This window comes from Oncorhynchus nerka, linkage group LG12 (genome assembly GCF_034236695.1).
Source record: "Oncorhynchus nerka isolate Pitt River linkage group LG12, Oner_Uvic_2.0, whole genome shotgun sequence".
Taxonomy (NCBI): Eukaryota; Metazoa; Chordata; class Actinopteri; order Salmoniformes; family Salmonidae; genus Oncorhynchus; species Oncorhynchus nerka.
This window is the reverse complement of record NC_088407.1, coordinates 21,052,043-21,069,936: the sequence shown is the minus strand read 5'-3', so window position 1 is coordinate 21,069,936 and position 17,894 is coordinate 21,052,043. Positions and strand designations below refer to the sequence as shown.

Below are 17,894 nucleotides of genomic sequence, written 5' to 3'. Positions count from 1 at the left end.
GAACAGTTCAGTAGATGAGGGTACAGTGCAATTGAGTAGGGTACAGTACAGTTGAGCACAGTACAATAGAGTAGGGTACAGTTCAGTAGATGAGGGTACAGTGCAATAGAGTAGGGTACAGTACAGTGGAGCACAGTACAATAGAGTAGGGAACAGTAGAGTAGGGTACAGTAAAGTACAGTACAGTACAATAGAGTAGGGTACAGTTCAGTAGAGCAGAGTACAATAGAGTAGGGTACAGTTCAGTCGAGCACAGTACAATAGAGTAGGGTACAGTTCAGTAGAGTACAGTGCAATAGAGTAGGGTACAGTTCAGTCAAGCACAGTACAATAGAGTAGGGTACAGTTCAGTAGAGCAAAGTGCAATACATTCAACTAGAATACAGTAGAGTACAGATCAATAGAGTAGAGTACAGTTCAGTCGGGTACAGTGGAGTAGGGTACAGTACAGTATAGCACAGTTCAATAGAGTAGGCTACAATTCAGTAGAGTACAGTACAATAGAGAACGGTACAGTTCAGTTGAGCACAGTACAGTAGATTAGGGTACAGCACAGTAGAATAGGGTACAGTTCAATAGAATACATTACAATAGAATATGGTACAGGTCAGTTGCGCACAGTAGAGTAGGGTACAGTTCAGTAGAGCACAGTGCAATAGAGTAGGGTACAGTGCAGTAGAGCACAGTAGAGTATATTACAATAGAGTATAGTTCAGTAGAGCACAGAACGTTAGAGTAGGGAACAGTTTAGTAGAGTAGGGTAGAGTACACTACAATATAGTAGGGTAGAGTGCAGAAGAGCACAGTGCAATAGAGTAGGGTACAGTTCAGTAGAGCACAGTACAATAGAGTAGGGTACAGTTCAGTACAGCACAGTGCAATAGAGTAGGGTATAGTTCAGTAGAGCACAGTACAATAGAGGAGGGTACACTTCAGAAGAGTACAGTGGAACAAAGTAGTGTACAGATCAGTAGAGCACAGTACAATAGAGTAGGGTACAGTAGAGTACAATAGAGTAGGGTATAGTTCAGTAGCGGACAGTGCAACATAGTAGGGTATACAGTAGAGCACAGTGCAATAGAGTAGGGTACAGTGCAGTAGAGCACAGTAGAGTATATTACAATAGAGTATAGTTCAGCAGAGCACAGAACGTTAGAGTAGGGAACAGTTTAGTAGAGTAGGGTAGAGTACACTACAATATAGTAGGGTAGAGTGCAGAAGAGCACAGTGCAATAGAGTAGGGTACAGTTCAGTAGAGCACAGTACAATAGAGTAGGGTACAGTAGAGCACAGGGGTGTATGGTCAGAACAGCCTTCGCCACTCCTGCACAAAATCAAACCAGCATGATACAATTGCCTTTCACATGTTATTTCAAGACACTAAAAACAAAAAATATGTCCAGCCAAAACCAACTTTAAAAATTACAAATAAAGAAATAGAAGCATTAAGAGATGGAGGCTTGATGAAGTGAACAAATATCTACCATCATCATCTTCACAGTGTCCAGAGTTGATGTGTGTATTCAGCACTACAACAAAGAAAGTCACATTGCACCAATATTAGCTCTAAATAAATAACAACATGCCATATTCATGTTACTGATCACCACATACTTTATACTTCCTGTACTTTATTTTAAAGGTGCAATCTGCAATTTCCACAGATTTTAGCACTTTTAAATGAATAATAGCCTTTCATTCTGAAAGAGTATGACTTTTAATTGCCTCATTAGGAAAAAAACACATGATTCCACATTCCACACTACACATATCAAATCAAATTGTATTTGTCACATGCACCGAATACAACAGGTTTAGACCTTTCAGTGAAATGCTTACTTACAAGCCCTTAACCAACAATGCAGTTCAAGAAACAGTTAAAAATATTTACTCAATAAACTAAAGTAATAAAGAGTCAAATTAAAAGAACAGGCACCACACTGCCAGGTCTCTGACCTCCTCCCTATACGCTTTGCCTATTTGATGGTTCGTCTGAGGGCATAGTGAGATTTCTTATAAGTGTCCGGATTAGTGTAACCCTTCATGAAAGCGGCAGCTCTAGCCTTTAGCTCAGTGTGGATGTTCCCCGTAATCCATGTCTTCAGGTTGGGATATGTACATATGGTCACTGTGGGGACGACGTCGTCGATGCACTTATTGATGAAGATGGTGACTGAGGTGGTATACCCCTTAATGTCATTGGTCATCTGACCACTTCCGTATGGAGCGAGTCACTGGTACTTCCTGCTTTAGTTTTTGCATGTAAGCAGGAGTAAGGAGGATAGAATTATTGTCAGATTTGTCAAATGGAGGGCGAGGGAGAGCTTTGTATGCATCTCTGTGTATGGATTCAAGGTGGTCTAGAGTTTTTTTCCCTCTGGTTGCACATTCAACATGCTGGTAGAAATCTGGTAAAACTGATTTAAGTTTGCCTGCATTAAAGTCCCCGGCCACTAGGGGCACCACTTCTGGATGCACATTGTCTTGTTTGATTATGTCCTTATACAGCTTGTTGAGTATGGTCTTAGTGCCAACATCGGTTTGTGGTGGTAAATAGATGGCTACGATTGATATAGATGAGAACTCTCTTGGTAGATAGTGTGGTCTACAGATTATCATGAGGTACTCTACCTCAGGTGAGCAAAACCTTGAGACTTCTTTAATATTAGAAATCGTGCACCAGCTGTTATTTACAAACGGACACACACCCCTGCCTCTCGTCCTACCAGACATAGCTTCTCTGTCCTGCCAATCCTCACATATGCATTCCTCTTTTCCAGGTGGATGGATCTTCACATGTGATCACATAACCTTTCACATGTGGAATCAATGAAAACCATTTGGTTTTGGAACACTTCACATGTCATATTTCATATGACGTTTCAGATGTGGATATTTTTAACATTACATTTCACAGGTGATGCCCTAAAATTTGTCGTTAGGATGTCCCCGGAACGTCACACAGTCACAGTGTTTTCAACTTCATATTTGACTCACTTTGACATGATTACATTGTGATTGTTTATTTATACTATAATTATTATTCTAGATATCCACTTGACCAAGAAAGAGATAGTAACTAAACTAAATGACTACCGACCCGTTGCACTCAATTCCATCATTATGAAATACTTTCTTGGTGTACATATGTTAGAGGAGCTGAAATGGTCAAACCACACGGACACCAAGGTGAGGAGGGCTCGACAGCAACTCTTTAACCTCAGGAGGCTGATGAAATTCGGCCTTTTCCCAAGGGGCCTCACAGTATTCTACAGGAGCACCATCAAGAGCATACTGTCGGGCTGCATCACAGCCTGAAACTGACAATTACCCTGCCCACACCTTAATGGACATTTGTATTTTTCATTGTCAAAGTAGTAAATATGTATATATTTTTTAATTTTGTATTATTGTTTCATTTACACCTGAACTGTTGGATCTCAGAGTTTAAAATATTTTACTGTACACTGCAATTACATCTGACCTTATCCATGTGACTAAATAAACTAATCTAATCTAAATGCAACATGTCCTCACAAGCATTTCGCCACACCCACAATAACATCTGCTAAATATGTGTGACCAATAAAATGTGATTTGATTGAAACTCACAATCTCTTGGTTCATGGCATTCCAATCTTCCACGGCACCGTTTCTGTGTCAATAACTGATTTCACCTGTATTCCTAAACGTTGAACTTTACTGTAAATCTCAGCTTTGTTTAAAATACACTCAATAAAACCTATTATATTTATCATAGTTACTCAGGAGTAACATTAAAACAGAATAATATGCCCCACCAACATTAGACAATTTTACAGAAAACCCTCAAATTACTGAATCCAGTATATTAAATCAATGATTAAATCAATGATGACAGAACAGTCAGATTAACTGATAACTAAAATAGAAGTGCAGATGGCATTATTTTGCACTATGCGGAGATGTATACGAACAATTCATCTGTGGGGGACTTCTGAGAATGCAGAAGTACAGACTCTTTAGCGCAGCAGAAAGATCAGCGTACCCCAAATTTAGCGGTTCTGAGTTTCAAATCCCAGGTGGGGTCATATTGAAGTGATCATGTCAAATGTACAGCATGTCACTCACCTTAAAACTCCTACACCATTTAATTACATCCCTTGCGCTTTCACATGAAAATTGCAATTTCACATGTGAAATAGCTGTTTTCACATGTTGAGCTGACATTTTCACATGTGAAAACAAGAGACTTGAAGTAAATCTTGAAACCATATGTTCACATGTATTAAATTAATATTAACACCACCTTTTCACGAGAGAAAAATGACGTTTCCACCTCACTTGTGAATTACAAAAATTTCACGTGTGAAAAACCTTCACATGGGAAAACCTAACTCTCTGTAGAATTTCATTTTCACGTGAAAAAATGGGTCATTTGAAAATCGAGATTTGCTGTTTTGGTTGTGAAAATGTTATCACGTTTAGTTTCATGGTATCACATTGAAATGTTGATTCCCCATGTTGTCACATTTATTTCACAAGATCATGTTTTCACATGCTAAAATATTTTCACACGTGTAGTTTAATGTTATCACATGTCACTTTACATGTTGTCACCTACAGTACCAGCAGCATACCACCCTTCATCCCATTGCTGGCTTTCCTCTGAAGCTAAGCAGGGACGGGCTTATTCTGTCTCTGGATGGGAGACTGCTGGAAGTGATGTTGGAGGGTCAGTAGGGGCCACTCTTCCCTCTGGTCAAAGGAGATACCAGGGCAGTCTAGGTGATATTACCCTGCTTTGGGTGCTGTCTTTTTGATAGGAAGTTAAATGGTTGTCCTGACTCTCTGTTGTTATTAAAAATCCCATGGCACTTGTTGTAAGACTAGGGATGTTAACCCTGGTGTCATGCCAACATTCCCAACCTGGCCCCCTTCCATCATAGCCACCTAATCATCCCCCCCCATTACTAGTTGGCATAATATAGTGTCTTCAGAAAGTATTCACACCCCTTGACTTTTTCCACATGTTGTTGTGTTACAGCCTGAATTTCAATTTGATTAGATTGAGATGTTTTGTCACTGGCCTACACACAATATCCCATAATATCAAATTGGAATTATGTTTACAAAATGTTTACAAATGAAAAGCAGACATTTCTTGAGTCAATGAGTATTCAACCCCTTTGTTATGGCAACTTAAGGCAAGCCTAAATAAGTTCAGAAGTGAATTGTGCATAACAAGTCACATAATAAGTTGCATGGACTCACTATGTGTGCAATGATAGTGTTTAACATGGTTTTTGAATGACAACCTCATCTCTGTACCCCACACAGACAATTATCTCTAAGGCCCCTCAGTTGAGAAGTGAATTTGTAACACAGATTCAATCACAAAGACCAGGTATTCCAACGCCTCTCAAAGATGGGTAGATGGGCTAAATAACAAAAGCAGACTTGAATATCCATTTGAACATCACTTTGGATGGTGTATCAATACACCCTGTCACTAGAAAGATACAGGTGTCCTTCCTCACTAACTTGATTGAGAGGAAGGAAACTCCTCGGGGAATTCACCATGAGGTCAATTGTGATTTTTTAAATAAGTTCGAGTTAAATGGATGTGATAGGAGAAAACTGAGGATCGATCAACAACATTGTAGTTACTCCACAATACTAACCTAATTGACAGAGTGAAAAGAAGGAAGCCTGTACAGAATACAAATATTCCACAACATGCATCCTGTTTGCAACAACACACTAAAGTAAATCTGCAAAAAAATGTGGCAAAGCAATACCGTTTTTTTGTGCTGAATACAGAGTGTTATGGTTGGAACAAATACAATACAATTCATTATAATGAGTACCACTCTTCATATTTTCAAGTGGTGATGTCATGACCTTAGCTTTTTTGTCTATTTTGGTTTGGGTGTGATTTGGGTGGGCATTCTATGTTCTTTTTTTCTACGTTTTGTAATTCTTTGTTTTGGCCGGGTATGGTTCTCTTTTATTTATTTATTTATTTTTACCCCTTTTTTCTCCCCAATTTCGTGGGATCCAATTGTTGTTGGAGTTGTCTCATCGCTACAACTCCCGCACGGGCTCGGGAGAGACGAAGGTTGAAAGTCATGCGTCCTCCGATACACAACCCAACCAGCCGCACTGCTTCTTAACACAGCGCGCATCCAACCCGGAAGCCAGCCGCACCAATGTGTCGGAGGATACACCGAGCACCTGGCAATCTTGGTTAGCGCGCACTGCGCCCGGCCCGCCACAGGAGTCGCTGAGACAAGGACATCCCTACCGACCAAGCCCTCCCTAACCTGGACGACGCTAGGCCAATTGTGCGTCGCCCCTCGGACCTCCCGGTCGCGGCCGGTTACGACAGAGCCTGGGCGCGAACCCAGGGACTCTGATGGCACAGCTGGCGCTGCAGTACAGCGCCCTTAACCACTGCGCCACCCGGGAAGCCCCCGGGTATGGTTCTCAATCAGGGACAGCTGACTATCGTTGTCTCTGATTGGGAACCATACTTAGGTAGCTTTTTCCCACCTGTTTTGTGGGTAGTTTTCTGTTTAGTGTTCTGCACCTGACAGGACTGTTTCGGTTTCGTTTTGCACTTTGTTATTTTTGTTCTGGTGTTCAGTTGCTAAATAAAGTCATGAACACTTACCACTCTGCGCTTTGGTCCGATTCTTCCTCATCAGACGACGACAACCGTTACAGAACTACCCACCACAAACGGACCAAGCAGCGTGGTATGGAGGAGCAGAGGGTTCAGGACTCCTGGACATGGGAGGAGATACTGGACGGAAAGGGACCCTGGAGACAGAATGTCGCCGCCCGAAGAAGGAACTGGAGGCAGCTTAAGCTGAATGGCAGCAATATGAGGCGAGTCAGCAAAGCAGGCACGAGAGGGGGGCACACGGGGAGATTGGCGGAGTCAGGCTATAGACCTGAGCCAACTCCCCATGCTTACCAGAAGCAGCGTGGTACTGGTCAGGCACCGTGTTATGCGGTAAAGCGCATGGTCTCCAGGGCGCGCTCATAGCCCGGTGCGCTATATGCCAGCCCTCCGCAAGTGCCATGCGAGAGTTGGCATCCAGCCAGGGCAGATTGTGGCAGCTCAGCACTCTTGGTCTCTGGTGCGCCATTTCGCCCCAGGGTATCCTGCGCCGGCTCTGTACACTGTGTCTCCGGTGCGCTGGGGCTGTTCAGTTCGTCCTATGCCTGCGCTCCGCCCGTACCGGGCTAAAGTGGGCATTGAGCCAAGTGGAGAGGTGTGAGTGGTAAGCAACAGATCTCCAGTGCTCCCCCACAGCCCGGTTCGACCTGTGCCTGCACTCTGGAGGGGCCGGGCTAAAGTGGGCATTCAGCCTGGAGGATTGGTGCCAAGGCTGCGCACCAGAGCTCCAGTGCTCACCCACGGCCCGGTTCATCCTGTGCCTCCTCTACGCACCAGGCCTCCTGTAGGTCTCCCCAGCCTGGTGGGCCCTGTGGCAGCCCCACGCACCAGGCTGTCTCTGAGTCTCCTCCCTCCAGCGACGCCCTCCAGTCTGGAGCCTCCAGAGTCGCCCTCCAGTCCGGAGCCTCCAGAGTCGCCCTCCAGTCCGGAGCCTCCAGAGTCGCCCTCCAGTCCGGAGCCTCCAGCGACGCCCTCCAGTCCGGAGCCCCCAACAAGGGTGCCGAGTCCGGGGCCCACAACAAGGGTGCCCAGTCCGGGGCCCGCTACGAAGGTCCCCGGTCCGGGGTCAGCGGCGAGGGTCCCCGCACGGGAGGCGCCACCACAGTGGGCCAAGCCAGAGGTTGAGTGGGGTCTACGTTCCGCACCAGAGCCTCCACAGCGGAGAAATGCCCCACCAGACCATCCCCTATAGGTTCAGGTTTTGCCACTGGAGTCCACACCTTGGGGGGGGGGGGGTACTGTACTGTCACGCCCTGACCTTAGAGAGCTTTTTATTTCTCTCTTTTGGTTTGGTCAGGGTGTGATTTGGGGTGGGCATTCTGTTATTTTTTCTATGTTTTGTATTTCTTTTTTCGTTTTGGCCGGGTATGGTCCTCAGTCAGGGACCGCTGATTATCGTTGTCTCTGTTTGGGAACCATACTTAGGTAGCTTTTTCCCCACCTATGTTTTGTGGGTAGTTGTTTTCTGTTTACTGTTCTGCACCTGACAGGACTGTTTCGGTTTCGTTTTGCACTTTGTTATTCTTTGGTCCGATTCTTCCTCATCAGACGACGACAACCGTTACAGGTGACTGCATTATGTTATGGGTTATGCTTGCAATCGAGGACAGGGGAATTTTTCAGGATAAAAAATAAACTGAGTTAAGCACAGGAAAAATCCTAGAGAGAACATGGTTGTCTGCTTTCCACCAAACCTAGGAGATTAATTCACATTTCAGTAGGACAATAACCTAAAACACAAGGCCATATCTACAAGTTGCTTACCACGAATATAGTCAATGTTCTTGAGTGGCTGAGATACAGTTTTGACTTTACTTGAAAATCTATGGCAAGATCTGAAAATGGTTGTCTACCAATGATCAACAGCCAATTTGACAGAGCTTGAATCCTTTTAAAAGAGTAATCAGCAAATATTGCACAGTCCAGGTGTGGAAAGCTCTTAGAGACTAACCCAGAAAAACTCACAGCTGTAATCGCTATCAAAGTTGATTCTATAAAGTAATGACTCAGGGGTGTGAATAATTATGTAGTTAAGATATTTCTGTACTTCATTTTCAATAGATTTGCAAACATTTCTAAAAACATGTTTTCACTTTGTCATTTTGGGTATTGTGTGTAGATGGGTGAGAAAAGTAAACTATTTAATACATTTTGAATTCAGGCTGTAACACAACAAAATGTGAAATTAGTCAAGAGGTATGAATACTTTCTGAAGGCACTCTCTCCTCACCTCTCCACCTAATAGTTGATGTGTGGTGAGAGTTCTGACACACAAATGGTTGTCTTGCATCATCCAGGTGGGTGCAACACATTGCTGGTGGAAGAGGTGAGTTTCCCCCTACTATGTAAAGCGCTTTGAGTACCTCAGTTGGTTAAAAAGCGCTATTTAATTCAAAATATAACACAGAATATACTGTTATTTTATGACAATGTTTGTTCACAATATCAGTGTAAACAAACATTGTACATTAATGAATTCCCCTAGCAACATTCCTCAGCTGTGTACCACAACAAGTGGCAGGTTGGCCGTTTTGTGGTAGTTTCAATTACGGACTGCAGCTTTAAAAGGCCAGAGACTCACTCATTCTACAGAAATGAACAAAGACTGTGAGAAAAAACAGCAGTGTTTAAAGGCGTGTTTATTTTCTGACCAACTTCTCTGTATGGCCCCACACATACCACTTCTCCAAGAGAAAGTCAACACTAAAACAGAGAGTGTACATAAGGAGATGACACTCTTCTCCAAGAGAAAGTCAACAAGAATAAACAGAGAGTGTACTTAAGGGGCTGACACTCTTCTCCAAGAGAGAATCAACAAGAATAAACAGAGAGTGTACTTAAGGGGCTGACACTCTTCTCCAAGAGAGAATCAACAAGAATAAACAGAGAGTGTACTTAAGGGGCTGACACTCTTCTCCAAGATAGAGTCAACAAGAATAAAACAGAGAGTGTACTTAAGGAGATGGCACTCTTCTCCAAGAGAAAGTCAACAAGTGTAAAACAGAGAGTGTACATAAGGAGATGACACTCTTCTCCATCAGAAAGTCAACAAGTGTAAAACAGAAAGTGTACATAAGGAGATGACACTCTTCTCCAAGAGAAGGTCAACAAGTGTAAAACAGAAAGTGTACATAAGGAGATGACACTCTTCTCCAAGAGAAGGTCAACAAGTGTAAAACAGAGAGTGTCCATACGGGGCTGACACTCTTCTCCAAGAGAGAATCAACATGAATAAACAGAGTGTACTTAAGGGGCTGACACTCTTCTCCAAGAGAAAGTCAACAAGAATAAACAGAGAGTGTACTTAAGGGGCTGACACTCTTCTCCAAGAGAGAGTCAACAAGAATAAAACAGAGAGTGTACTTAAGGAGATGGCACTCTTCTCCAAGAGAAAGTCAACAAGTGTAAAACAGAGAGTGTACTTAAGGAGATGACACTCTTCTCCAAGAGAGAGTCAACAAGTGTAAAACAGAGAGTGTACTTAAGAGCCACTCTTCTCCAATAGCTTGTCTCTTTCCCTTCTTACTTTTCTCTTTTCTTGAACTTTTCTCCCCGGCTCCGCCCCGAGGGATAAAGCATCCGGGTGAGGATTGTCACGCCCTGATCTGTTTCACCTGTTCCTGTGATTGTCTCCACCCCCTCCAGGTGTCGCTTATTTTCCCCAGTGTATTTATCCCTGTGTTTCCTGTCTCTCTGTGCCAGTTCGTCTTGTATGTTTCGTCAAGTCAACCAGCTTGGTTTTCCAGCACTCCTTTTGCTATTCTCCTTTTTATAGTCCTCCTGGTTTTGACCCTTGCCTGTTTCTGGACTCTGTACCCGCCTGCCTGACTATTCTGCCTGCCTTGACCACGAGCCTGTCTGCCACTCTGTACCTCCTGGACTCTGATCTGGTTTTGACCTTTAGCCTGTCCACGACCATTCTCTTGCCTACCCCTTTGGATTATTAAACATTGTAAGACTCCAACCGTCTGCCTCCTGTGTCTGCATCTGGGTCTCGCCTTGATAGAGGATAGACGATTTCTTTGTTCGCTATGGTACAGCATTAACCCTTCGTGACAATAGCATGCAGGTAACACTGGTGCTCTCAAAAAGTTAGGAGCACCACATGAAATTTAGGAGCACCAGAAAATAGTGTGTGTTATATTGATTGATATACAGCTCATATTGGGCCTATATGAATTCTAGCTACTTTCGAAGCACATGTTGTGCCCTGGAAACTAATATGTAACACTGTAAAGACATTGGTTCTTTATAAAAGCTAAAATGTGTATATGAATACATGTCATTGAAATTGCAATACTTTCTGGAATATTAGGATTCTACATTGTGTAAAAACACTATTTTCCTTTTGAGTTGCATTACATTGAAAATTGTACACTGTCTCTTTAAAACATCAGGTGACTGAACAAAGTGTTAACAAGGTATTCCCAAACAGGGATACGCACAATGCCGTCGTGGGTACGCCCAATTTTGGGGGGGATTTTACTTCACATTTTTAACAGTCCATTTATGTTTTCCAAAGGGGCTATACATTTGGGTGAGGTGTTTTTCTCGCCTGTGAAGCCTCGTTTCACTGCCAAAAATGAAATGAAACCATCTAGTGTTCAGCGAAATAACAACACAATGTCAAATACAGGTAGCCTAGTCAAATAATTAACATCCGAGTCCACATAACATCCACGTCCACATGAACATTTACTCTCTCGCGGGCATTCCACTAACGGTCCGTATGTAGACAAACGTAGCTGCTGCTCATTCTGTTTGACATTGATAAATGGTTAAAGTAAGGCCCACATCCAGAGACACATAGCAGCTATACTGGTAGTATATCTACGAACAGTACTACACCTGCACCTGTCAACGACACATTGTTCTGCTTCCACGAGCACATCCAATGTTAGCATCAGTAATTCTACATACTATGTTACAGTTGGATGAGTTAACAGATGTGGCGGGCCTGGCACAGCTCCTGGTCTTATGTCCGTTACGGTTATCGGGGGGTCAATTAAAGAAGACATCCACTTCTGCAAACCACTGGAAACCAGGATAACAGGAGAGGATATTTTTAAAGTACTGGACAGGCCTGACAATGTGGGGCAGAACCTGTTATGAGCCTCAGATTTTTTGCTTGTTTTGCATGTTATTTTGGCATTAATGTGTCATATATCAGTTTGCAAACATTGTAAAAAATATATAATTCAGTTAATAAAGCCGCATACAAACATGGGCTGTGTCCGAAAACACATACTAACATACTGTATAGTACATACTTAATGAGTATATACTACATACTATATAAACTCAGCAAAAAAAGAAACGTCCTCTTACTGTCAACTGCATTTATTTTCAGAAAACTTAATAACGTGTAAATATTTATATGAACATAACAAGATTCAACAACAGACATAAACTGAACAAGTTCCACAGACATGTGACTAACAGAAATGGAATGTGTCCCTGAACAAAGGGGGGGGGGTCCAAATCCAAAGTCACAGTCAGTATGTGGTGTGGCCAATAGCTGCATTAAGTACTGCAGTGCATCTCCTCCTCATGGACTGCACCAGATTTGCCAGTTCTTGCTGTGAGATGTTACCCTACTCTTCCACCAAGGCACCTGCAAGTTCCCGGACATTTCTGGGGGGGAATGACCCTAGCCCTCACACTCCGATCCAACAGGTCACAGACGTGCTCAATGGGATTGAGATTTGGGCTCTTAGTTGGCCATGGCAGAACACTGACATTCCTGTCTTGCAGGAAATCACGCACAGAACGAGCAGTATGGCTGGTGGCATTGTCATGCTGGAGGGTAATGTAAGGATGAGCCTGCAGGAAGGGTACCACATGAGGGAGGAGGATGTCTTCCCTGTAATACACAGCATTGAGATTGCCTGCAATAACAACAAGCTCAGTCCGATGATGCTGTGACACACCGCCCCAGACCATGACTGACCGTCCACTTCCAAATGGATCCCGCTCCAGAGTACAGGCCTCTGTGTAACGCTCATTCCTTCGACGATAAATGCGAATCCGACCATCACCCCTGGTGAGACAAAACCGCGACTTGTCAGCGAAGAGCACTTTTTGCCAGTCTTGTCTGGTCCAGCGATGGTGGATTTGTGCCCATAGGCAACGTTTTTGCCTGTGATGTCTGGTGGGGACCTGCCTTACAACAGGCCTACAAGCCCTCAGTCCAGCCTCTCTCAGCCTATTGCGGACAGTCTGCGCACTGATGGAGGGATTGTGCGTTCCTGGTGTAACTCGGGCAGTTGTTGCCATCCTGTACCTGTCACGCAGGTATGATGTTCGGATGTACCAATCCAGTGCAGGTGTTGTTACACGTGGTCTGCCACTGCGAGGACGATCAGCTGTCCGTCCTGTCTCCCTGTAGCGCTGTCTTAGGCGTCTCACAGTACGGACATTGCAATTTATTGCCCTGGCCACACCTGCAGTCCTCATGCCTTCTTGCAGCATGCCTAAGGCACATTCACGCAGATGAGCAGGGACCCTGGGCATCTTTCTTTTGGTGTTTTTCAGAGTCAGTAGAAAGGCCTCCTTATTGCCTACCATCTGTAAACTCTTAGTGTCTTAACGACCGTTCCACAGGTACATGTTCATTAATTGTTTATGGTTCATTGAACAAGCATGAGAAACAGTGTTTATTAAACCCTTTACAATGAAGATCTGGGAAGTTATTTGGATTTTTATGAATTGTTTTTGAAAGACAGGGTCCTGAAAAATTGACGTTTCTTTTTTTTGCTGAGTTTACTATTTAGCCATGTAAGTATACTGTAAACAAACGGTATCCTTTCAGTTGAGCATACTAGCGTAGCACCATGCCTGTCTACTGGAAGTTGATGCTGGAAGTCAGAGCGTTCAGAGCGCACACTGGCAGAGGACTAGGGTTGATCTGAGCGTTCTGACCATCACAACAGCAGTGAAGCCCACATCACAAGCTAACTGGCTAGCTACTTCCAGGCACAAATGAGAGAACACTTTACTCTGACCATTTTACTCACCACAGCAGAGCTGGTTAGGCTGTTTTCATGTTATCCAGAGCATTGGTGACTGTAACTGTGTTGCTGGCAACAATTTAATGAGACTTTTTTGCCGACGTTATCTGACACCGGCCATATTCAACGGGTGATGAGCATTTGCAAATTCATCAAATATTCTGCACTCAGACCAGAGTGCTCTAAAATTAGAATAGATAGCCTGAGCTAATTTATGTTCATTGAGAACGCACAAAGACTATACCACTTAGCTAAGAATGATGTGAATAACCAAGTCAATAAATGTTGGGTAGTTAGGTAGATAGCATGTAGACAAGTTTGTTAGCTAGCTAACATACTGTCACCTTCTGTTGACTAAACCCATTCCGAACAAATTTGCAAGGCTACATTCAAATGAGACTGCAATGAAAACTAATGGGACTGTAGCGACTGTGTTGGCATCAACATCTGGGGTGTGTTTCTATCCAAGCGTTGATTGACATGGTAATGGCCCGATCGTTTTGGAGAAAAGTTTAAATAACTGAGCCCTCAGACGCTGTACATTAAATTGTGACGTGTCATAAGTCATAACGTAATGTACAGCACGCATTAAAAACAAGAAAGGGACAGGGTAGGGGGATACCTAGTCAATTGTACAACTGAATGCATACATTTTTACATCATCCTTGCAAGCCTTCATGACTCTCAAAAGCCGCGAAAGCAGCTGTTTACTTCTGAAGATAACTTTAGCGCCGCCCTAAAAGCCCGATTCAAATTCAACACAAATCTTCAAATAGGTATGCAATGACACATACAAACTCTTTATAGTGTTTTATTTACATTTTAGAGACAGTTGGACAGATTGGGTGAAAAAGCTATTTTCCCACATGGCTAATCTCCCCCTTCCCTTTCACTAGGTTTCACTTCCCCAGCCGCTATTTTTAAAAAGACTCGACAGAGCTCATTGCCTTCTTTAATTACGCAGAGCTCATTGCCTTCTGTAATTACGCAGAGATCATTGCCTTCTGTAATTACGCAGAGCTCATTGCCTTCTTTAATTACGCAGAGCTCATTGCCTTCTTTAATTACGCAGAGCTCATTGCCTTAATTAATTACACAGAGCTCATTGCCTTCTTTAATTACGCAGAGCTCATTGCCTTCTTTAATTACGCAGAGCTCATTGCCTTCTTTAATTATGCAGAGCTCATTGCCTTCTTTAATTACGCAGAGCTCATTGCCTTCTTTAATTACGCAGAGCTCATTGACTTCTTTAATTACGCAGAGCTCATTGCCTTCTTTAATTACACAGAGCTCATTGACTTCTTTAATTACGCAGAGCCGGGCGGCATGAAGGTCTCGTCATTGATTTTGCTGGACAGGGGAGAAATTGTACTTCACAATGATATTCATATTACTTTTGACCTGGAAGTATTACGTTTTTTTGGGCACTAAAATAAGGTCAATTGTACGTTACAGCGTAATATACAGAAGTGCTATGATATGCTATGTGGTTCGTAACCATAGCGTAGCCAACACATTGTCAGCCAAAATAACGTTTAGCGTAACTTATTTGAGAAGTCATTACTTTACTACATTGCTCAACATTGTCTTAGCTTTGTCATATTTAGTTAAAGCAATGAATTTGTATCCGCTCTTGTTGGACTTCGGCTGCATATTTTCCACCTTTTTCCTCAAATTTGAAAATGTTGTGAAGCCACACCCATTTTCTAAAGAATTGCATTATGGGCCCTAAAAGTACGGAAATAGTGTCCACTGCGTGTATACTTCGTAATTCGGCAAATGTAGTACGACATCCGGGAACTTTTGGCATACTAACTCATACTATGACCAACAAGCATACTACATACTCAATATATATCACACATAGTAGGTTAGTGTGGTTAGTTTGAGTATTCAACCACAACCATGGTCTCTTTTTTGTTTTCTTGAGTAAGGCAGCTCCAAAATGAAGGGGTTTCAGCCTATCTCAGTGCTTTCTGTGGTGGTGGAGCAAGCCAGCAGAAAATACGGAGCATTGTACTGTGATTGGCTCAGTGTTCTGTCACTCACGGGGACACTACTTCACTACCAAGTCTAAGGGTAGAGCTCTAAAATTCTAGCCCCTTGGGTGCTGCCATAGAGTTACATTAGAACTGCCCATCCAAGAAGCCTCAAGGTCATTGGACACAGATAAAAGGACGTCAAATCATGTACAGTAGCTTTGATTGGACTAATCCTTTCAAAATCTTAGGTAGCAGTCATGATCATGAATCAAGTTGACAATCTACTGGCATATCCTTTTTAATCCTTGTCATCTAAAGAGAAATAATGAAGAGAAATTATAGATAAAACGTGTCGGTGCTCATCGGCCTTTGGAGATAAACATTACACAAGTTGGAAATCGCAAATTTAACTGCAAGCATTGCAAAGCAATCATTAGCCTGCTACTCAGGGGAGTGGCTTTGTGGTCCCAAGTCTAAGACTAGGGGTCTATTTTCCTAGTTTAAAATGATAAACAATCAACAGTGGCCATGCTGTCAATGAAGCATGATTTGTGCCTTGATCAAAGCAACTGTTAACTCAGAACTGCAAAATCTGACTTTAGTGAGTTTAAGACAACTGGGAACACTGGAAAATCAAGCTACGACTGGGACTATACGTTTTGAACTTTCATCCAACTCGGGCCTCTTTCTAGAGCTACGACTCGAAGATCACTGATGTCATCATGATTCAACCTTTTTTTTTTCTCAGAGTTCCCAGTTGTCTTGAAAGCGCCATAAATCCAGAGAATGACAGACTTTGATGACAAAGTTTGATGACAAAATTTGACCTCGAAGAACCGCCACGCCAGCTTCCTGTTCAAGTGAACACAGCACAACAAGGTGAGTCCAAAAATGCATTGTATGCTGCTGCATAAATGATGTAATATGACAGGGATATATGTATACTGTAGCTAAGAAAGCAATACTAAAGGTATGTTGTGTAGTAAGCTGTTTGAAGAACATGTGCATCACCCTAATAATGTGGTCCATTTTCACCTCTTAATTTCGTCTACTGTTGTGACTTGGTGGTGCACATGTAGCCTATAACCTGTTTTTGAGAAATGGAATCATCGAATATTGTAAGAGCTTTCATTGTCTGCTTATATGCCCCCTTTATTTATCCTAAAGTTCTGACTTGGTGTACAGGGAGAACACTGTATGTACGGCTCATGTTCTGAATTCTGTCACTACATTTCAAAAGTGCTGAACAAATAGTTATATAGACTACGTCCATCTTAGCTCACTCATTAATGTCTTAATCGAAATTGCGGATTGCCTCTTATCCACTTGTCGTCCCCTTATGCTATAGTTCATAAATCTCAATTGTCAGTAAACACCATTTGTTTAAGCAGGTAAGCCATATCAGCTATGTTTTTTTTTAAATGCAGTAAATGAGGCTGAATGAACTATTTCGCTGCCAGACAAGGCTATGCTGATAGCCATGTGTAGCAGTGGTAAGGTGTTGGGACTGCTGTTGTGACTCTGCTGTTGGGACAGCTTTATTTAGGCCCTAACAGTTTGTGGGGTACGTTTGTCACCGTTATAGTGTAATTAATGTATTGTTTAGTGTTGTGTTGTGTAGTGGCTTTGCTGGCATGCATCCCACTTTTTTTTGGGCCCCACCAATATTTACATGCCTAAATCATAACTGGTAATAGTAGACAGTAATTAGTGTGCATCAGTTGCCAGGTGACTCGTGCTCACCAGAGGTAGTGGTGCCAAAGAGGTAACATCAAACAAGCACTTGAAACAAAATAACTCACGTGGACCGAATCCCCACAAAGTGGGGCTGGTGCAGTTAGTAGGCACAAAGCAACTCAATGCAAGGCGAACTAAATACAACGGCTAAAATGGCTATACCCAGACGGCGGTTAGCTAGCTTTCATTCGCCGTGAGGACTAGGAGTGTGGCTTAAGCTCAGCACAGGCCGGTACTCAGTAAAACCTTACAAAACTCACTGCACTTGATCGAGAGCTGCCTGAGAATGTTTGTTTTCCATGGGGTACAGGGCCCATAATAACTTTGGGGAAAAGCATTGCTGAAGCGGGTTTTGCGTGTGCAATTCGATGATTAACCGTGAGCTTTTGGTGTTAGCTAGCTAGTTTTCACCTAGTTGGCTAATAGCCTAGCTAGATAGTACCACGTTAGCTGAAGACAACCTTATGAATAGCATTGTTAGTCTTCAGTCTTGATAGT

The 17,894-nt window shown here is 42.9% G+C and overlaps 2 protein-coding genes and 1 long non-coding RNA gene across 9 annotated transcripts in view; 1 reads left to right on the top strand and 2 right to left on the bottom strand.

Annotated features, from left to right (window-relative positions):
* The window catches only part of LOC115137934 (basement membrane-specific heparan sulfate proteoglycan core protein-like), an 83,076-nt gene that overhangs the window by 13,625 nt on the left and 51,557 nt on the right, over positions 1–17,894 (bottom strand). The gene's annotated exons all lie outside the window — the stretch shown is intronic.
* LOC135574291 (uncharacterized) overlaps positions 1–17,894 on the top strand; it is a 237,640-nt gene that overhangs the window by 194,662 nt on the left and 25,084 nt on the right. The gene's annotated exons all lie outside the window — the stretch shown is intronic.
* Positions 1–17,894, bottom strand: part of LOC115118802 (Fc receptor-like protein 5) — an 83,011-nt gene that overhangs the window by 63,869 nt on the left and 1,248 nt on the right. For 5 of the 7 annotated variants that reach the window (XM_065025376.1, XM_065025378.1, XM_065025379.1 and 2 more), the window contains exon 3: positions 1,485–1,529. The exons of the other annotated variants lie outside the window; for them this stretch is intronic. In XM_065025376.1, the coding sequence (XP_064881448.1) occupies positions 1,485–1,529 (45 nt within the window). The remainder of the gene's footprint in view (positions 1–1,484; positions 1,530–17,894) is intronic. 7 annotated transcript variants of the gene reach the window in all.